Source organism: Takifugu rubripes, chromosome 1, assembly GCF_901000725.2.
Source record: "Takifugu rubripes chromosome 1, fTakRub1.2, whole genome shotgun sequence".
Taxonomy (NCBI): Eukaryota; Metazoa; Chordata; class Actinopteri; order Tetraodontiformes; family Tetraodontidae; genus Takifugu; species Takifugu rubripes.
The window spans coordinates 599,259-621,757 of record NC_042285.1 but is presented as its reverse complement, the minus strand read 5'-3'; the positions used below and the strand labels follow the sequence as shown (position 1 = coordinate 621,757).

Below are 22,499 nucleotides of genomic sequence, written 5' to 3'. Positions count from 1 at the left end.
GTTTGGGTGATGCTGTTTAATCAAGAGGCTTTAGCCATGAAGCAGCTTCACCTCTGTATCTGCTGCTGCGCAGGTGTGTCACAGTGTGCTGGGAAATGCACCTTTTGATGGCACAAATGATCAACTTTAAACTTTAATGAACATTCAAGACCACTGGGAAGCTGTTGAACTGGGAAATTCCCAGAACATTCCTGCCTCCCCCCGGACATTAAAGACTCACCTGTGGCTGCTGCCCAGCCGTCTGTGTGGGGGTCAGGGGGGGCTGTCTCACTGGTTATTTCTGGAGGGTATCAGCCAGCTTCCCCTCCTCTACAGAGTGCTCAAGGGTGGCATGGCAAGTGTTGACAGCACACACACACACACGCGCACACACACACACACACACACACACACGCTCGCTTTGACCCCGCAGACACAGCATTCCAGTGTAATCAGGAAAGCCAGCCACCCCTTGTCTCCTGGAAGGTGGAGTCTTGAGAAGGAGGCGGGGTCTTGGGAGGAGGCGGGGTCTTGGGGAGGAGCCTCAGAGTGATGAAGGCACCTGAGCGGCTCCACACACACAACACAGCGGGCTGTGAGCAGGGATGGTAGCGGAGGAGATCATGGTCACCCTCTCAGGAGGGGCCCCGTGGGGCTTCAGACTACAGGGAGGAGCAGAGCAGCAAACACCTCTGCAGGTGGCCAAGGTACAGTGGAGCACGCCTCATGCAGGGTCGGAGCTTTGATGCTTTGATGCACACACTCTGGCTGGATGGGGAACGCGTCGTTGTTTTGGGTTTCGACGGTTCCGACATGCTTCATTCGCAGCTTCATTTTACCGTCGCGCTCAACCACCGCGATCGCTTCCTCGGGCTCCTTCTGGGGTGCAGGTAGGTTTTAACTCCTGAGGCGGCGCCGAGGAACATCCGAGAGCTGTCGGGTTTGGTCTCCTTCAGAAGCTCTTTGTCCCTGACCCGTTGACCCATTCCAGAGAGGTGGGTCGGGGACTCAGTCACCATGGCGTTTGGAAGGTCACCTCACTGTTCAGAAGAAACCGTGGCAAGATGTTCACCATTAATAGCAGTATGACCCGTGTGTGTGTGTGTGTGTGTGTGTGTGTGTGTGTGTGTGTGTGTGTGCATATCTGAGATAAGCCCGGTTGGGAATAGCCTGGATCAGAATAGCTGCTGGACGCAGGGATGGAAAAATGTTGCCGCGCTCTCGCTACTCAGCAGCGTCATTTATGCGTTTTCCAGCCGTGTTTGAGTCCGTCCAGGAATGTGGACGCTTCTCCTGAGAGGTTTTATTTTGGGTTTGTGCGGAACACATGGAGACGGCGTCCTGCCGGTCCCAGCGCCCAGCTGTCCACACCCCCTCTCTCCTGACGCACACTTGTGCTGCGTGTGTGTGTGCGAGACAGACAACTGGTCCTGGAACCGGACCGCCCGGCCTCCCCGCCGTCCCACAGCCGTACGCCCTGAAACGTAGCGTGACATCATCTCCAGGCATGACTTCACCAGTTATTTAAGTGTTGGACCAAGGATGGCAGCACAAGTACTGACCCGTGAGCTCAAGAATCTGACTTTAAGGGAGGTTCTGTGATCCTGTAGACCCAAGAATCCCATGTCAGATCTGAGACAGACCCAAGTGGGCTGGTTCTGGAGACACCAGCGGTCCACAGGTCCTCATCTCGCCCCTCTGCCCCTCCAGAGTTATGCTAACCAGGTCCTAGAACTCTTCAGCTTGAAGCCAACTGGACCTCTGAGGCTTCCTGGAGACATTTTGTCTGTTCCCAGAAGCTGCTGCGGTTTTTCTGAAACAATGTTTGGGGGTCTACAGACAGCTGAGGGAACTTTGGTGCTTCAGCTGCCGTCACCTGGAACAGGTGACCTGGGACAGGTGACCTGGAACAGGTGGACCTGGAACAGGCGACCTGGGACAGGCGACCTGGAACAGGCGACCTGGAACAGGCGACCTGGGACAGGCGACCAGGAACAGGTCACCTGGAACGGGCGACCTGAGACAGGCGACCTGGAACAGGTGGACCTGGAACAGGCGACCTGGAACAGGCGACCAGGAACAGGTCACCTGGAACGGGCGACCTGGGACAGGTGACCTGGAACGGGTGACCTGGAACAGGTGACCTGGAACAGGTGACCTGGAACAGGCGACCTGGAACAGGTGACCTGGAACAGGCGACCTGGAACAGGCGACCTGGAACAGGCGACCTGGGACAGGCAACCTGGGACAGGAGGCAGCTGAAGCGCCGAAGAGCCCAAATCACAGGAAAATGCTCAGAAAGCGGGTCGTCGTGGGGCGGAGGAGAACCCACCTGAAGGTCCCGTCGCGCCTCGCCACTGTTTTGGGAGTCACGGTTCTTCTCTGCAGGTACGCAGGCGCAGCAAAGCGTGTCGGGGCGGCCTGAGGGAGAACGACGAGCTGGTCGCCATCGGCCAGCGTCCCTGCGCAGGCCTCAGCCACGCAGACGCCATGAGCCTCATCGACACTCAGAGCCCCACCCTGAGCCTCAAGGTCAAAAGGTCAGAGAAGGCCGGACTCACAGCAGCGCGCGTGTGCTTTCACCTTCTCACCCCAGCTGTTTGTCTGCAGGGCTCCTCCAGGGTTCCTCTCCCCTAATGGTCGCTGTGCACCTCGCCTGTCTCCCTGTGCGGCGCCATCACCCTCCCACCGAGCTGCCTCGCTCCCCCCCGCCGGGACGCCCTCGGGCGTCACCTCTCCTCCAGACAGCGAGGCGTACGACGGGGAGACGGACAGTGACGCAGACATGCAGGCACTGACGCACCGTCGGCAGCGCCGCACGCCGCCTCACGCGCGCTCTCCTGCACGCTACGACAACCAGGACGAAGAGGAGACCTCCGAGATGAGCGGGTCGGTCCCAGCGCTTCATAATCCGCTCTGCCGTCACTGAAATGACCCGAAACCAAGCACAGGGCGCCGTTTTCAAACCGTCCGCCCTGACGCCTTCCTCACGTTTGTTTACAGGTACGAGAGTGCGACAGACGCAGGTCTGTCCCTGCAGGGTCAGTGGGACGGCGTGTCCCCCCACAGAGAGCCCCTTCACTCCAACTGGACCGGTCCAGAACACACCCCGAACCCTCACACACTCACAGCAGCACCTGCGGATCAGGCAGAGGCCGAGGGAGAAGGGGACAGTGGCTTCCAGGAGGTGGGGGTGTGCTCCGGGCTCCCCTGCCCACCGCTGGTGTCTCCAGAACGGGCGAAGGAGGCTCTGATGCTGGGTCACCTGCTGGTTCCCATGGTGGGACCACAGCAGAGCCCAGTGAACCACGAACTCTCAACATCCTACATGGACAAAGCGCGGCAAGCCAGTGAGTACAGGCAGATGCTCGGTATGTGGATATGAATCCATGACCGTCATTTAATCAGAGCAAGTTACTATATTTAATGATACAAACAAAAAGCGCCACCTTTTTTGGGAAGGAACCCGAGCTAACAATAAAAAAAAAATAAAAAAAAACAGCGTCCGAGGAACCTTCAAACCTGCATGAGCTGCGCGGGTTTGTCGCCCTCTAGTGGCTGATTTTATAGCCGGCGCATCGTCCATTATTATGGGCTGGTGGTGACTGGGTGAGATTTAACAGACCCAGAGATGCCGCCAGCCCCCCCCCCCCTCTTCCCTGAAGCCTGTCGGTATTCTGAGCATTTGCCTCACTTCGTTTATTTATAGGTATTAAAGCATCAGGCTGACAGATGGGATGAACTCTGGCTGAGAGGCTACACCGAGTGTGTGTGTGTGTGTGTGCGTGTGTGTGTGTGTGTGTGTGTGTGTGCGTGTGTGTGCGTGTGTGTGTGTGTGCGTGTGTGTGTGTGTGTGTGTGTTGCACAAATTGTCAACGGTGTCTTTGATTTTTTCCTTTTTTGCCAGAGCGTTAACCAGCGTTAACAAGCTCTGCAGGATTTATAGTCACGTGGAAGCAGGTTTAACACAAACTGACCTTTATTCATGTTTCTAAATGTTTCCGCAACGTGAGTCAGGACAGGAAATATTTCCCTGAATGCTTTTCTCACTAAGGGGGGGTAATTGCGGGCACCTGTACAAGCTGTGCAATGTGCATTCTCACCACTAGGTGGATCCAAATCATACACACTTTTAGGGGTCTGGGGCAGAAATGCTTGGCTGATTACATTTGTGGTGGATGTGGTTGAATATTGAATGAACAGAGTTCCAAAATCGAATATTTTCTTGCTGTTTTGGGAATTTGCCTGCAGCCAAGCATGAAGAATAGAACCCCAACAGTTGCCGTGGCTGCTCAGGTTTATGCAAACTTGTCAGACTTGTGGTGTCTGCGAGGAAACAATGATCAGAGGTCGTCTGGCTGAATAATTACGCACTGACTCCGCTCTCAAATAAGACCGTGTTGCATTGACGAGGGATCTGTCCACTGGTGTATGAGGAGGATGGAGGCTTTAGCTCGACAATGGTGGCCTTGGTGTTTGGGGGCCTGCCCTTTCTCACGTTACAAACACACACATTGTACTGGGCTTAAGGTGTTTGGAGCTGTGCTGCTGAAGAGAACAGAGCATTAGCAGAGAGCCACCCCCAATCCTCTGGAAGCTATAATCAGCATCATGAAGTCATCCACACACTCGATGATGCTGTTTAAATGTCTTCTGCTGAGGGGTTCTTCCCCTCGCTCGCGTGTGTGTGTGTGTGCGCGTGTGTGTGTGTGTGTGTGTGACAGATACAGCACAGGTGTTTGATGCCTGTCAGATGGACAGGAATAGTGGGTTGACATCATGTGTGGGTTTGGGTTGCTGGACAAAGGTCTTCAGGGGGGCCGTGCCCAGAGCTGAGCTGGACGTCAGAGAATAGACGCTTCCCCTACTTAGAGCGGAGCCGGACACAGCAGGTGTGTGTGTGAGTGTGTGTGTGTGTGTGGGAGGGTGCACAGACCAGTGAGATGAGGGACCTCAAATGTTCCCAATCGGCTCAGGGTGGAAAGATAGTTCCAAACCTCGTGTACGCAGGTAAGACACATCCAACCGGCGTTTGTGTGGTTTGGCTTTCAGCAGTTTTCTGCTAATTAGTGCTGATTAAATCTGGGACGAGCTGAGCTGAGGTGTGTTCAGAGCTCTGCAGTCGGAGGAGGCTCCGCTAAACCAACCTTTTGTACCTGGTTATCTTTTTCAACTTTGGTGTGTTTGGCTGCTGTGTAAACCTGGTGTTTTCAGTCTGTACTTTAATCAGTGCTTGTTAAGGTCGTCTCATGGGGCTGTTCGTTAGGCTCAGCCTGACGAACGAGCTGGTTTATCTCCTTTTTAAGCACGTCGATTGTTGAAAACCTTTTTTCTTTGGCGTTTGCAGAGCTGCAGCGAGGGGAGAGTCAGGTGGAGAAACAGGTGAAGGAAGCTCGCACCAAATGCCGCTCCATCGCCTCGCTGCTAACCGACGCCCCCAACCCCAACTCTAAAGGGGTGCTGATGTTCAAGAAGCGCCGACAGAGGGCCAAGAAGTTCACGCTCACCTGCTTTGGCAAAGCGGAAGGAGACAGAGGCGGCGATACCGAAGGCGAGACGGAGGAAGAGGGAGGGAGCTCCATCCAGAGCGGCTCAGAAGTGGATGAAGCAGGGTTTTCGGCATCGTTTGACCCCACGTGGGACGCCGGTTATCTAGATCTCCTGGACCGGAGAAGCTCCGCCTGCCCATCGACCACGCCCACCACTCCAACCACACCAACAGCCAATCGCAGCTTAAAGCTTGACCCCCCAGCCCATCAACCGTCTGGCCCTGCCCTGGTTGATCCAAGTCCAGGATTAGAGGCCTCAGCACTGGAGAGGTCAGCCAGTCAGGGCTCCGGCCTGGAGAACCGCGTCACAAAGCAGCCAATCGACAACATGTCTCCCCCGGCGGTGGCTCTCACCAATGGGGGGTCAGTAGCTGTCAGTAGGGCCAGCGTTGTTCTGAGCGCTCCCTCTCGGATGCCCCTTTCCAGTCAGAACGGGCACCGCGGGAGCCCCGATCCCAGCCGGAGCCTCGGTCTGACCGCAGCCACAGACCCTGATCACATGACCGCCAACGTCAGCCCCAATCAGAGCGTCCTGAACCGGACCGCGCGACCTTTCACCCCAGGAACCACTCCCTCTCGTCCAACAGTAACCTCCGTCATGTTCCGCCCTCCCCAACCAAAACCCGCAGTGGCGGTTTCCATGGTGACCATCCAGCCCACTCCCCATGCGCCAGAGCCAAAGAGAGCAGTGTCTAGCACCTCTCTTTACATCCCTTCAAGGAACAACAGCAGCAACGCCCCCCCCCCTGTGGCCTCCCCCCCCTCAGCTTTGCCGTTCGCACCGCTCCCCCAGCCAGGAGCTTCTCCCTCCACCTTCTTTCCTTGTGTTTTCCCATCACCTCCACAACCGTTTTGTCCCCCGTCTGCACGTCCTGCTCCACCTGCCCCCCCCCAGGCCTCCCCTCTCTCCCCACCTCCTGCCTCTGATGTGGCCTTACACATGAAGCCTTATCCTGCTCCCCCTCCAGCCACTCCACCTGCCCACCCCTACATCCCCACGACAGGTGCAGTACCTCCCGGCCGCCATGCTGCCGTGGCAACAGCGCCACCTGTCCGGCCGGCTGCAGGTGATCCCGTGGTGGCCCGTGAGCAGCGCATCGCCGTACCTGCAGCTCGCACCGGCGTCCTCACCGAGGCCCGACGCCGCAGCAACAAGAAGCCGATGTTCGCTGCTGTGCAGGTGCAGGATGTGTCTCCCAACCCAGACCTGATGTCAATGGTCCACAACATGGATGGTCATTGTGGGAGGACCACGGCGGCTGAACCTGGGGTGGCCCCCAGTGGGGTGGCCCCCAGTGGGGAGGCCCCCAGTGGGGAGGCTGGGCACGAGTCAGGGCCTGAGGAGGACTGGCTGAGGTTGGGGGCCGAGGCTTGTAACTTCATGCAGGCTCAGAGAGGCCCCAGGCCGCCTCCTGTTGCTCCCAAACCACAGAGCCCTCAGGTGCCCCAGCTGGCAGGGAAAGGAGGGCAACTATTTGCCCGGAGACAGAACAGAATGGACCGCTACGTCGTGGAGCGGGCGCCCTCAGTCGCAGCTGCACCTTACTCAGCTGCCCAGACGAGGGAGCCCTCACCCACTCCTTCTCTACCCGCCGCCTGGAAGTATTCATCCAACATCCGTGCGCCCCCTCCCATCAGCTACAACCCCCTGCTCTCTCCATCCTGTCCTCCACAGGCCCAGAAGAAGCCGCAGGTCCAAAAGTTAGCGGGGTCAAAGGGGCAGAAAGCGACCAAGCCCGTGGATGTCATGAGCCACCAGCCCTACCAACTCAACTCCTCTCTGTTCAGCTACACCAGTGGAGCGCCACCACACCCGCCGCCTCACCAGCCTCAGTGGGGGGCGGCGGGTGGTCCTCAGAAGACAGCGCGAGTATGTGAGATCAAGCGCTTCTCCACACCTCCACCCTCCTCCACAGGTCCAGCCCTCAAGGTGATTGTGCCCCGCTCCGCTACGTCACTTGGGGAGCAGCTGCGTCGCTCGGACATCACATCTCCACCACCCTCAGCTTTCGCCACCTCCCAACCCCACTGGGCCACCTCCCCTCTGTCTCCTCCACCTCCACCTCCACCTGCCCCCACCGCTCCACTTCCTCAGCTGCCCAGCTTCACCTCCCCTGCTCCAGCTCCAGTCCAGCCTCCCACCTTCTCCCACCTCCAGGGCTCCTGCAGCGTGCAGGGCAACAAGCCCTTCATGAGCGCCCCAGATCTGAGTCCCCAGAGACCCAGCAGCACCCTAAACATCCACGTTCCGCGGCCCCGGTTCAGCACGTCCAACCTGGGCCTGCAGCCGTCCGTGTGGCGTCCCGGTTCCACACTGAACTGAGGAGAGGTTGTGGACAGAAGCAGACTGTCAAGGTTACATTTGATTGTTCTTCCATGTAGCAAATAGTGTTCTTTTCTTTTTGTCACTAGATGTTTTCTTTCTTTCCTCTTCTTTAATCACCAGCACATTCAGCACACTTTTATTGGGATTTACTCGTTGGTTTGGTCAGGAATGTGTCCCTCGGGTACGGGCGTAAGGGTGGTAACGGCAGACTGAGGACGGAAGATGAAGTTCTGTAAATATTAGAGCGAATGAATGAAAGAGAGCACGTGAAGAACTGAGAGAGAGGCGTTGTCAGAGAGGAAAGTCCAATAAGAAAGAAGAGGAGGCAACATTTTGGAAAAGTTGTAAAATGGAATTAAAAAAGCTTCTCAACAAGTGTTTAAAGTCCAAATATCAGCCACTGAGTTTGATAAATCTGAGTGTTTTTGGGGGTGCACGTGGACAATATAGGTTATTTACAGCACCTTTGTGATGCTGAAGGGAAACAGGGGAGGTTTAGCTGCCTGTTTATCACCTGTTTTCTTTAAAAGTCTGAATAAAAATAAAGCCGACTCACATCAGCTGTCCGCCTGTTTCTTCCTGCCTCCCAGTCGCTCACACCACCGTCACGACGGCTTCATTAGTGCTTTAAACATTTCAACATCTCATCTTCATGCTTTACCCTCTTCCTTTACGTAGGTTTTAAATGAAACTGACGCTTAACGTTCGTTACACGCAGTGTTTTATTAAATCTACCCACGTGGGGGCGCTGTTGGCGTCACTTCCAGTCACCTGTTCACGGTCCTCCCACCTGTTTGTATGATAACTGGGAAGAGATCAAAGAAAGACTCAATTCTATTTTAAATAAAGTTGTCTGAATTTCACTATTCACTGTCCGATCAATGTCGGACCGTGAGCCCACATTTAAGAAGCTGAAGCTGTGAAACCCAACACACCGAAGGGGATCGAACCTATGACCCGCAGTAGGGGTCGGGTGACAGATTGGGCTAACTTTAGCGGCTAACTTTAGGACCTGTTCAGGCTGTGCTGCTGCTGCCAGACACACACACACACACACACGCACACACACACACGCACACACACACACACACACACACACACACACACACACACACACACACACACACACACACACACACACACACACACACACACACAGTTCCAGGACCTCCAGAGACGACTCGTTAATCTGACTCTGGCCCCGGTGCTAAACTCTTAATTCCAGTTTTTTTCCATGCTGAGTTGAGAGCGACGGGCACGAGCTGCTCCGCACATCCCGGCTCTTCATGCTGCTCTTCCCTCTCACTTTGTTGCTGTTCAGACAATGTTTAGGGTCAAAGGTCAGCGGTTAATCAATGCACGCACGGTCACCTCGAAGGTCAGTGAAAGCAGAGGTGATGTTTGGGCTCAATATTAACGTTATAACGGCCGTAGAGCTCAGATCGACGGACTCGACCAGCTGATTAAAGTCCTTCCAAGATTGCTGTGACTCTCCGAACACACGCGCTCTTCAGTACTGAGTCTTCAGCCAGCTATTGATCCTGCTGAAGGATCATCTGCTCCTCTACTTGTTTCATGTATACGTGTATTATCCAACCGATGATGATGATGATGTGATGATGATGAGGTCCCCCTCTCTGGAAGCTCTGGAACCTGGTTCTGCTGTGACGTGAGAAGCCCAGTAGAGAGCAGGAATGATGTTGGACACGAGGAGACAGTTGTAACTGCAGGTATTAATAAAGCAAACTCTAATCAGGTGGAGACAAACGAGCACAGAAGGTTCTAGTTCTGCACCAGGGTGAAGCTCCGAGACCACCACGTGTGTTAGATTGGATTATCTGATCAGATTATTCATCCTTCCAGCTTCCCAACTCAGACACACCACACCCACCTCCCTCTTTACCCATCTACTCGATTCACCCCAACCCTCTGGGGCCAGGTCCATAACACCGGAGAAGCCCGGCCTATAGGGTTTCACTCTCTCTGGGACGAAGAGGAGGACAGGTGCTACAATACAAGCTTTGGGACACAAATCCAACTGGGAATCTTTATTCCTCTTCCTCCCACCCACCCTTTCTGGGACCTTCTGCCCTTTCTAGGACCCCTTGGATCTGTGTGGATACCTGAGTCTGAGGTAAGATGCTGGAGGGTCAAAAGAAAAGTTGCCACAGAAAGTTCTGTAAGAATGAGACTCGGTGTCCAGACGGGGACGCGGCTCCTTCCTCCTTTTGCTGGCAGTGAGAGAAAACTCTGTCATTCTGTTCCATAAGTTCATGTTTTTTTGTGTTGCTAATAAATCATACAGCTGATTGGAATAAAGGGAGGTTCCCAGGAGCCGGCTGGGGTTGTGCTGGGCTTGCACCGGCGTGGCGGTGAGGAATGTGCCTGTCTGCGGGGAGTTTTTAGTCCGTGGGTATGGATGTATGAGCACATTTAGGAATGTGCTTACTGGGGCCCTTCCTCCCCAGCTGTCTCCTCAAGATTTATCTGGAGCTAAAACCGGCTGGTCATGGGGACAGAAGTGACTATTTACTCAGGGAGGAGGTAACAGGACCCTGCTCTGCACTTCTCACCACCTCCATCTTGCATTCTCAACGCCGGCGAGCAAAAATCAAGCGTAAGCTCCACTTATTGTCCCGACCTGCACGTCCCTGGACCGCTGATGAAGGCACCAGCGTGAGCGTCGTGTGGGCTGTCTGTGGCGCCTCCTGTCCTGGAGGACGCCTTCCTCCCCTCAGCGCTGAACATGTGTTCACAAATATAGCTCACACAGGCTCGGAAATGAGCTACAATTACAGGGGAAGAAAAGCAATTACATTATCTCCGTCCCTCCGGGGGGGGCCCTCCAGCCTTTGCTCTTCTCCTGGGACTCACCTCCAGCCGGTCTTAATTGCTTTCACCCAGACGGCAACACCCATCTGAGTGGGTAGTCACAGGAGACAGGAGTGTCCCCAAGGCTCCTCTGGGCTGGACGCCATCTTTGAAGTGTGTGAAGCTGAATTAGGGGACCCGCAGAAGATGTGCAACTTCATCACAAACGCATAAATGTGGGCGGAGCCATGGGCCGTAAACAAAGAGGTTCTGCCGTCGATCAGGAAAATCAATGTTTGGTCAGGAAATCATGTTGAGGTTTACTCTTTAGCTCTTTAAATAGCACAAAACAAGATGGCTGACGTGACTGTTGGAAGCAAAGACTCGTCCATCCGATATCCTCTGCAGTCCAACCCGAACCAGCGCAGCACCACCTCAGATGACCTGACAGCTCCAACCTGTTGACAGCTGCAAACCATCAAAGAACAACACATGGAGACCATCAAAGAACAACACATGGAGACCATCAAAGAACAACACATGGCGACCATCAAAGAAGCTTATTTTCTGATGTTGCTCCAAACATTCACCCTCCGTCTCAGCTTAATGATACTTTGTTGCATCTTCTAGTGATGCCGTTCGCCAGTTCTGCCCCTTCCAACAAGAGGAAGGCCAACAAGATCATCACCGACTTGTCCAAAGTCTCCCAGAACGGTGAGAACATGCAAATCATGTCAGAAAGTATCTAATTACGTATTTACATCCTATCTGTGTCCCCCATGTGATCTCATCATGCAGCTCAGTTGCATGCGCACACACACACACACACACACACACACACACACATCTGTCACCATTAGGTAAAACACGAGGCTCCACATTTGTTTGAAATCTCGAGTGAGAAACAACTGGAACAAAGAATAAAATGATTCACTTCATCACTGGTGCAAAAACTCAGGAGGGAATTTTAAATAATGCCTAATAATGCCGTAACAATGCAGCACTTTGTTTTTCTAAGCATCATAGAAACTTAACTACCAACCCTGAAACCCTAACACTAGCACCAACCCTAACCCTAGAACCAACCCTAACACTAGCACCAACCCTAGCACCAACCCTAACCCTAGAACCAACCCTAACCCTAGAACCAACCCTAACCCTGACCCTAACCATCAACCCTAACCCTAGAACCAACCCTAACACTAGCACCAACCCTAACCCTAGAACCAACCCTAACACTAGCACCAACCCTAACACTAGCACCAACCCTAACACTAGCACCAACCCTAGCACCAACCCTAGCACCAACCCTAACCGTAGCACCAACCCTAACACTAGCACCAACCCTAACACTAGCACCAACCCTAACACTAGCACCAACCCTAGCACCAACCCTAGCACCAACCCTAACCGTAGCACCAACCCTAACACTAGCACCAACCCTAACACTAGCACCAACCCTAGCACCAACCCTAGCACCAACCCTAACCGTAGCACCAACCCTAACACTAGCACCAACCCTAACCGTAGCACCAACCCTAACACCAACCCTAGTACCAACCCTAGCACCAACCCTAGCACCAACCCTAACCCTAGCACCAACCCTAACACTAGCACCAACCCTAGCACCAACCCTAGCACCAACCCTAACCCTAGCACCAACCCTAACACTAGCACCAACCCTAACACTAGCACCAACCCTAACACTAGCACCAACCCTAGCACCAACCCTAACCGTAGCACCAACCCTAACACTAGCACCAACCCTAACCGTAGCACCAACCCTAACACCAACCCTAGTACCAACCCTAGCACCAACCCTAGTACCAACCCTAGCACCAACCCTAGCACCAACCCTAACACCAACCCTAGCACCAACCCTAGCACCAACCCTAGCACCAACCCTAGTACCAACCCTAGTACCAACCCTAGCACCAACCCTAGCACCAACCCTAACACCAACCCTAGCACCAACCCTAACACCAACCCTAGTACCAACCCTAGCACCAACCCTAGCACCAACCCTAGCACCAACCCTAACCCTAGAACCAACCCTAACCCTAGAACCAACCCTAACCCTAGCACCAACCCTAGCACCAACCCTAACCCTGACCCTAACCATCAACCCTAACCCTAGAACCAACCCTAACACTAGCACCAACCCTAACCCTAGAACCAACCCTAACACTAGCACCAACCCTAACCCTAGAACCAACCCTAACACTAGCACCAACCCTAACCCTAGAACCAACCCTAACCCTAGCAGCAACCCTAGCACCGACCCTAGCACCAACCCTAACCGTAGCACCAACCCTAACACTAGCACCAACCCTAACCGTAGCACCAACCCTAACACCAACCCTAGTACCAACCCTAGCACCAACCCTAGCACCAACCCTAACCCTAGCACCAACCCTAGCACCAACCCTAGCACCAACCCTAGTACCAACCCTAGCACCAACCCTAGCACCAACCCTAACCCTAGCACCAACCCTAACACTAGCACCAACCCTAACCCTAGCACCAACCCTAACACTAGCACCAACCCTAACACTAGCACCAACCCTAGCACCAACCCTAGCACCAACCCTAACCGTAGCACCAACCCTAACACTAGCACCAACCCTAACCGTAGCACCAACCCTAACACCAACCCTAGTACCAACCCTAGCACCAACCCTAGTACCAACCCTAGCACCAACCCTAGCACCAACCCTAACACCAACCCTAGTACCAACCCTAGCACCAACCCTAGCACCAACCCTAGCACCAACCCTAGTACCAACCCTAGTACCAACCCTAGCACCAACCCTAGCACCAACCCTAACACCAACCCTAGCACCAACCCTAACACCAACCCTAGTACCAACCCTAGCACCAACCCTAGCACCAACCCTAGCACCAACCCTAACCCTAGAACCAACCCTAACCCTAGAACCAACCCTAACCCTAGCACCAACCCTAGCACCAACCCTAACCCTGACCCTAACCATCAACCCTAACCCTAGAACCAACCCTAACACTAGCACCAACCCTAACCCTAGAACCAACCCTAACACTAGCACCAACCCTAACCCTAGAACCAACCCTAACACTAGCACCAACCCTAACCCTAGAACCAACCCTAACCCTAGCAGCAACCCTAGCACCGACCCTAGCACCAACCCTAACCGTAGCACCAACCCTAACACTAGCACCAACCCTAACCGTAGCACCAACCCTAACACTAGCACCAACCCTAACCGTAGCACCAACCCTAACACCAACCCTAGTACCAACCCTAGCACCAACCCTAGCACCAACCCTAACCCTAGCACCAACCCTAGCACCAACCCTAGCAGCAACCCTAGCACCGACCCTAGCACCAACCCTAACCGTAGCACCAACCCTAACACTAGCACCAACCCTAACCGTAGCACCAACCCTAACACTAGCACCAACCCTAACCCTAGCACCAACCCTAACACTAGCACCAACCCTAACCCTAGCACCAACCCTAACACTAGCACCAACCCTAACACTAGCACCAACCCTAGCACCAACCCTAGCACCAACCCTAACCGTAGCACCAACCCTAACACTAGCACCAACCCTAACCGTAGCACCAACCCTAACACCAACCCTAGTACCAACCCTAGCACCAACCCTAGTACCAACCCTAGCACCAACCCTAGCACCAACCCTAACACCAACCCTAGTACCAACCCTAGCACCAACCCTAGCACCAACCCTAGCACCAACCCTAGTACCAACCCTAGTACCAACCCTAGCACCAACCCTAGCACCAACCCTAACACCAACCCTAGCACCAACCCTAACACCAACCCTAGCACCAACCCTAGCACCAACCCTAGCACCAACCCTAACACCAACCCTAGTACCAACCCTAGCACCAACCCTAGCACCAACCCTAGCACCAACCCTAGTACCAACCCTAACACTAGCACCAACCCTAACACTAGCACCAACCCTAACACTAGCACCAACCCTAGCACCAACCCTAGAACCAACCCTAACCCTAACCCCAGCACCAACCCTAACCCTAGAACCAACCCAACCCTAACCCTAGCACCAACCCTAGCACCAACCCTAGCACTAACCCTAGCACCAACCCTAGCACCAACCCTAGAACCAACCCTAACCCTAGCACCAACCCTAGCACCAACCCTAACCCTAGCACCAACCCTAGCACCAACCCTAGCACTAACCCTAGCACCAACCCTAGCACCAACCCTAGAACCAACCCTAACCCTAACCCTAGCACCAACCCTAGCACCAACCCTAACCCTAGCACCAACCCTAGCACCAACCCTAGCACCAACCCTAGAACCAACCCTAACCCTAACCCTAGCACCAACCCTAGCACCAACCCTAACCCTAGCACCAACCCTAACCCTAACCCTAGCACCAACCCTAACCCTAACCCTAGCACCAACCCTAACCCAAGCACCAACCCTAACCCTAACCAAAGCACCAACCCTAACCCTAACCCTAGCACCAACCCTAACCCTAACTCTAGCACCAACCCTAACCCTAACCCTAGCACCAACCCTAGCACCAACCCTAACCCTAGCACCAACCCTAGCACCAACCCTAGCACCAACCCTAACCCTAGCACCAACCCTAACCCTAACCCTAACCCTAGCACCAACCCTAACCCAAGCACCAACCCTAACCCTAACCAAAGCACCAACCCTAACCCTAACCCTAGCACCAACCCTAACCCTAACTCTAGCACCAACCCTAGCACCAACCCTAACCCTAGCACCAACCCTAGCACCAACCCTAGCACCAACCCTAACCCTAGCATCAACCCTAGCACCAACCCTAGCACCAACCCTAGCACCAACCGTAACCCTAGCACCAACCCTAACCCTAACCCTAGCACCAACTCTAGCACCAACCCTAACCCTAACCCTAGCACCAACCCTAGCACCAACCGTAACCCTAGCACCAACCCTAACCCTAGCACCAACTCTAGCACCAACCCTAACCCTAACCCTAGCACCAACCCTAGCACCAACCGTAACCCTAGCACCAACCCTAACCCTAACCCTAGCACCAACTCTAGCACCAACCCTAACCCTAACCCTAGCACCAACTCTAGCACCAACCCTAACCCCAACCCTAGCACCAACCCCAACCCTAACCCTAACCCTAGCACCAACCCTAGCACCAACCCTAACCCTAACCCTAACCCTAACCCTAGCACCAACCCTAGCACCAACCCTAACCCTAACCCTAGCACCAACCCTAACCCTAGCACCAACCCTAGCACCAACCCTGACCCTGACCCTAGGCCAGGAGGATGTGCACCAGCTCCCTGTGACCTTCACCCCTGTCCTCCCCTTGTTGCGTAATCCCACCCTCTATGAGCACCATCCACTAATCTGCTGATGTGGTCTCTCATTCACGCTGCTGCTCCTTCCTCTCTCACAGCTGCAGCCACATCTGGGTCTACCCACCCCTTTGTGTTAGGGTTAGGGTTAGGGTTAGGGTTAGGGTTAGGGTTAGGGTTAGGGGTTATCCCGATGATCCCTTATTTTCCTCCAGTTAAAGCCCTTCATGCGCTCCGTCCCTCCTTTATGTCCATGTCCATGCGTCTGTCCAATAATGTCCCAGTCAGCATCCAGCTCCAGTTTCACATGCTTCTGAATCAAGTCTGATCAATAACCCATCGCTGCCCACCGCTCTCTCTCCCTCACACACACACACACACACACACACACACACACACACACACACACACACACACACACACACACACAGAGTCTGATTTATGAGATGTTGCTAACAGCCTTCTGCAGCACTGCAGTGCTGTCTACTTTATGAATGTGCGTGTGTGTGTGTGTGTGTGTGTGTGTGTGTGTGTGTGTGTGTGCGTGGTTGAGTGATGTGAGTGTTTGTGGTGGATGAGTCAAGTGTTTTATGACTAAAGTAGATGAGGGCAGCCCGGTAGAGGGAGGTTCTGAGGATTCCCCTCCACCAGGAGCAGCAGGAACCCCTCCTGCCCCGGTTCCTGCTGCTCCTGCCTCTTAACTCCCACAGATCTCACCTGCATCCAGGCACCTTCAGGCATTTCAAACATGGATCAGAACATTTAACCCAGAGGTTAATATGTCAGCTGGATCGGGTTCTGACTTTTAGGAGAGTTTGAATCTGACGGTCATTAGGAAACATGAGAGCCATCTCGTGTGAAATAATGTGGCAGGATAAGAGTTTCTTGGGTGGAACCTCCACCAGCATCCTCAAGATGGTGGAGGAGGACTCGTGTTCTCCAGCCTTCACATAGAAGCTGCAGAAATCTTCTCTGAATTTGCACCTTTTTGAGTCCATTAACCTGAAGTCACGGAAGTAATGAAACATTGACTTGGGACGTAAGAAGCGGCTCTTCTTCATTGCTCTCTGCTCATTGTCCTGCCAGATGACGAGTCAGACCCTGAAGCCTCTGAACTTGACCTGGGCACCAAGATCAAGACGCCCAAGGACGTGATGCTGGAGGAGCTCTCGCTGCTCAATAACAAAGGCTCCAAGATGTTCAAGATGAGGCAGCAGAGAGTCGAGAAGTTCATCGTGACCAATGAGAACAACGTAGGAGCATCTGCAGTCAGAGAAACATCTGCTTTGCCTTTCATTCCCGATCAGGTTGTAGCTTCCCATTTTGTCCTCTAGCAGAACCTCCAGAACCTGCTGGTGGCACCTCCGCCTATCCCTCCCAAGCCCGAGGTCCCAAAGGAAGAAGGTTTTTGTCTTTTCTTTTCAGAATTAACCGAGAATGTATCATTTCCAGGCCTGACCTTTAATCTCTCTGACTTCCATCTTCTTTGCTGCCCTCAGTGGTAGAAAAGAAAGCAGACGAGGAGGTGGAGAAGAAGAAGAGGAGAGAGGAGTATATACGCACCTATGTATCGCCGTGGGAACGGGCCATGAAGGGCGATGAAGACCTAGTAGCCACCATGAAGTCCAGCATGCCGGGCCCCATCCAGATCCACCCAGAAATGCCCCTGTACAAAAGCTTTAACAGGTAGGAGACGAGCACCTGCAGATGTAGCTCAGATCCCAACAACAGGCTGCTAGAAGCTTGTCAGGAGGTCACGATCAATCATCAGCCTGCGTTGGTTGATGATTGATCATTGGTTGATGATTGATCGGCAGCACCAGCTGCTCATTTCTGGGCTTTAGCAGCATTCAGACGTCATTAGAGACGTTCTGAGGAGACCACGCGCTGCCGTTCACCTCCACATCTGATACAGTACCTGCGCCGCTCTAATAAGGAGAGTGGCTGCGGTAACCATGGCAACCAGTTGCTTTAAATAAGCCCCTCGCGTGTGACACAGTGGGGACGGATCGCTGTGGAGGCAGAACTGTCGGGATGATGACTCCCCTGACTTTAGTCCCACGTTGCTCCTCTCGCTCCCTCCAGGACGGCGCTGCCCTTCGGCGGCTACGACAAAGCCTCCAAGCTTCTGACCTTTGAGATCCCGGAGGTCAACGCCGGCCCAGAGGAGGCGGAGCTGCTGCCCGGCCTGCAGGCGGACGTGCGCTCGCGCCCCTCCTTCAACCGCACGCCCATCGGCTGGGTGTGCGGTGAGGACAACTCGCACCTCCACATGGACCTGGACAACGTCCCCTTCGACGGAGAGACGGACGACCTGTGAACGCATGCGCGCGCGTGCACGCGTGTGCAGGCGCGTGCATGCGTGTGCGAACGCCACAGTCACAACCACTGTGGACGTGTGTGTAACGTCTTTCAGAGATGGAAATAAAATGCACACCACAAATTTTGAAACTGCCTTGTGCCTGCCCGAGCACGCCCTGATCTCCTGAGTCCTTTTATTGCTTTTTCTTCCAGAAAACTGATGAAGTCTTATGATAACTTTGGATGCTGCTGTGAGACCTGTGTGAATAGATTTAGCCAAGCACTCTGCACTCTTAAAACAATGTATTTATTGAATAAAAGTTCCCTTTACAGAACAGCTGTCTGCTTCTCATCGAGTCCAGTAACATCAAATAGAAAAAGGAGCTCATTCCTATCTTCTCTGGAGCTTTCCAACAATCTTCGCGCCACATTAAACCCAACGAAAGACTCGTTTTAGTCCTCAATAACACCACTAAACAACAACAATCAGATTCTGAAACTAGATTTCGCTACTCTTTTAACAATAATCCACCATTGAGAACCCAAATTGCGCTTCGGATGACGTCATCGCCCGTTGGCGCCCTGTGCAGGTCCTGTCGCAGGGCGGCGCCATCGAGCTGAGCAGAACCCGTCGGAACCGACAGCGGTACGTCACTCCAGACGCTCCGAGCGGCTGGACCGTCCCACGGTATCGCGAGAGCGGCGTGCCGCGACCGCAGCGCTGGATGATGCGCCCACGGTTCGCCCTCTCCCCCGTTAAATCACGCGCTAGGACACGCGACAGGACCGGCGGCGGCGGCGGCGGCACCCGGGGTCAGTGACGAACCTGCAGCGGAGGGATCTGCGTCGGGCTCCGGCACAGGGAGCGAAGGGCTGGAGGGGGGTGCGCATGTGACCGGACAGGATACACACCGTGGGTAGGTGTGTGTGTGTGTGTGTGTGTGTGTGTGTGTGTGTGTGTGTGTGTGTGTGTGTGTGTCTACAACGTGTTGGCAGATGCTAAACAGATGTGTTCCGGTCTCCGAGGGTCCTCTCTCGTCACCACGTTTGGCGTCATGATGCCGCTCATCAGCAGCACGAGCCGCGTCTCCTCGTGCACGCGGCGCTTGGGTCTTCATCTCATCCCGTCTGTCCCGTTAAGTTCCTCCCGTTAAGTTGCGTCATAGTTTTCCCAGTTACAGGTGTTACCGTTCACAGGTAGATCCCGCCACTGTGCGCGTGGCCCCTGTCCTGTCCCGCGTGCCCCGCTCCCCTCGTGGACGTGATGGATGTCCGCGACAGGCTGTGCTGAGGCGGACACGCGCGGCAAATCGTCGCGATTGATTTGCCGCTGCAGCTTCGATCCGCGTGATTGATGACTTTGGCGTCACCGGCAGGTCCGCGCGACCGTGACGGTGACGCGGCCTTCTGCCGCCTCACGCACGCGCTCACACGCTGAAGGACAGAAAATTGCTGATAAGAAATCGTGAATAATTTACAAAGTTTCGATTTTTCTCCAAGAATCGGGTGGTGCAGGAAATTTTTTATCAATTAAAAAGGAATACTGAGGGAATACTAACAGGAATACTGAGGGAATACTGACAGGATACTGAGGGAATACTGACGGAATACTGAGGGAATACTGACAGGATACTGAGGGAATACTGAGGGAATACTAACACGAATACTGAGGGAATACTAACAGGAATACTGAGGGAATACTGACAGGATACTGAGGGAATACTGACGGAATACTGAGGGAATACTGACAGGATACTGAGGGAATACTGACGGAATACTGAGGGAATACTGACAGGATACTGAGGGAATACTGAGGGAATACTGAGGGAATACTGACGGAATACTGAGGGAATACTGACAGGAATACTGACAGGATACTGAGGGAATACTGACAGGAATACTGACAGGATACTGAGGGAATACTGACGGAATACTGAGGGAATACTGACAGGAATACGGAGGGAATACTGACAGGAATACTGACAGGATACTGAGGGAATACTGACGGAATACTGACAGGAATACTGACAGGATACTGAGGGAATACTGACGGAATACTGACAGGAATACTGACAGGATACTGAGGGAATACTGACAGGAATACTGACTGAATACTAACAGGAATATTGACAGGAATACTGAGGGAATACTGACAGGAATACTGACGGGAATACTGAGGGAATACTAACAGGAATACTGAGGGAATACTGACAGGAATACTGAGGGAATACTGACGGGAATACTGACAGGAATACTGACGGAATACTGAGGGAATAGTGACAGGAATAGTGACAGGAATACTGACGGGAATACTGACAGGAATACTGACGGGAATATTGAGGGAATACTGACAGGATACTGAGGGAATACTGACGGGAATACTGACAGGAATACTGAGGGAATACTGACAGGAATACTGACGGAATACTGACGGGAATACTGACGGGAATACTGACGGGAATACTGAGGGAATACTGAGGGAATACTGACAGGAATACTGAGGGAATACTGACAGGAATACTGACTGAATACTGACAGGATACTGAGGGAATACTGACGGGAATACTGAGGGAATACTGACAGGAATACTAACAGAAATACTGACAGGATACTGACAGGATACTGAGGGAATACTGACGGGAATACTGACAGGAATACTGACGGAATACTGAGGGAATACTGACAGGAATACTAACAGGAATACTGACAGGAATACTGAGGGAATACTGACAGGAATAGTGACGGGAATACTGACGGAATACTGACAGGAATACTGAGGGAATACTGACAGGAATAGTGAAGGAATACTGACAGGAATACTAACAGGAATACTAACAGGAATACTGACAGGAATACTGAGGGAATACTGACAGGAATACTGACGGAATACTGACGGGAATACTGAGGGAATACTGAGGGAATACTGACAGGAATAGTGACAGGAATACTGACGGAATACTGAGGGAATACTGACAGGAATACTAACAGGAATACTGACAGGAATACTGAGGGAATACTGACAGGAATACTGACAGGAATGCTGAGGGAATACTGACGGGAATACTGACAGGAATACTGACGGGAATACTGAGGGAATACTGAGGGAATACTGACAGGAATACTGAGGGAATACTGACAGGGAATACTGACAGGATACTGAGGGAATACTGACGGGAATACTGAGGGAATACTGACAGGAATACTAACAGAAATACTGACAGGATACTGACAGGATACTGAGGGAATACTGACGGGAATACTGACAGGAATACTGACGGAATACTGAGGGAATACTGACAGGAATACTAACAGGAATACTGACAGGAATACTGAGGGAATACTGACAGGAATAGTGACGGGAATACTGACGGAATACTGACAGGAATACTGAGGGAATACTGACAGGAATAGTGAAGGAATACTGACAGGAATACTAACAGGAATACTGACAGGAATACTGAGGGAATACTGACAGGAATACTGACGGAATACTGACGGGAATACTGACGGGAATACTGAGGGAATACTGACAGGAATACTGAGGGAATACTGACAGGAATACTGACAGGATACTGAGGGAATACTGACGGGAATACTGAGGGAATACTGACAGGAATACTAACAGGAATACTGACAGGAATACTGAGGGAATACTGACAGGAATAGTGACAGGAATACTGACGGAATACTGAGGGAATACTGACAGGAATACTAACAGGAATACTGACAGGAATACTGAGGGAATACTGACAGGAATACTGAGGGAATACTGACAGGAATGCTGAGGGAATACTGACGGGAATACTGACAGGAATACTGAGGGAATACTGACCGGAATATTGACGGAATACTGACGGAGTACTGACAGGAATAGTGACAGGAATAGTGAAGGAATACTGACAGGAATGCTAACAGGAATACTGACAGGAATAGTGAGGGAATACTGACAGGAATGCTAACAGGAATACTGACAGGAATAGTGAGGGAATACTGACGGGAATACTGACACCCTTCACCATGAGGCCGGGGCAGCTGGGGGCAACTGAAGGGAGATCAGAGGAACATTTATTTTGAAAGTTTGTGATGGATTTTGGTGGAATTAAGATCGAGTTAATGACGAAGGAGATTAGACAAAGATGCAAAGTCGTGTCTTCAGGATAAAAGTCAGAATTCCACAAACTAAAGCTGAGCCTAC

At 52.9% G+C, this 22,499-nt stretch overlaps 3 protein-coding genes across 4 annotated transcripts in view; all 3 read left to right on the top strand.

Moving 5' to 3' along the window:
* Positions 1 to 544: 544 nt before the first annotated feature.
* Positions 545 to 8,414, top strand: LOC101064822 (synaptopodin 2-like protein). The gene is made up of 5 exons (XM_029841343.1): positions 545 to 686; positions 2,368 to 2,519; positions 2,590 to 2,868; positions 2,983 to 3,329; positions 5,327 to 8,414. Exons 1-5 carry the CDS (start codon positions 585 to 587, stop codon positions 7,849 to 7,851), a joined length of 3,405 nt encoding a protein of 1,134 aa, XP_029697203.1. The 5' UTR covers positions 545 to 584; the 3' UTR covers positions 7,852 to 8,414.
* A 1,369-nt stretch (positions 8,415 to 9,783) lies between these two features.
* Positions 9,784 to 18,639, top strand: myoz1b (myozenin 1b). Of its 2 annotated transcripts, none has more exons than XM_029844075.1 (6): positions 9,784 to 9,988; positions 11,296 to 11,379; positions 17,090 to 17,256; positions 17,341 to 17,407; positions 17,503 to 17,689; positions 18,089 to 18,639. In XM_029844075.1, exons 2-6 carry the CDS (start codon positions 11,298 to 11,300, stop codon positions 18,321 to 18,323), a joined length of 738 nt encoding a protein of 245 aa, XP_029699935.1. In that variant the 5' UTR covers positions 9,784 to 9,988; positions 11,296 to 11,297; the 3' UTR covers positions 18,324 to 18,639. The 2 variants fall into 2 exon arrangements, with proteins under 2 accessions (XP_029699935.1, XP_029699930.1); XM_029844070.1 differs by having other exon boundaries at positions 9,788 to 9,988; positions 17,338 to 17,407.
* Positions 18,640 to 18,997: 358 nt separating this feature from the next.
* The window catches only part of LOC115251519 (inactive ubiquitin carboxyl-terminal hydrolase 54-like), a 22,138-nt gene continuing 18,636 nt past the window's right edge, over positions 18,998 to 22,499 (top strand). Inside the window, exon 1 of the mRNA XM_029844057.1 lies at positions 18,998 to 19,221. The gene's annotated coding sequence lies outside the window, so the exon portion shown is untranslated. The remainder of the gene's footprint in view (positions 19,222 to 22,499) is intronic.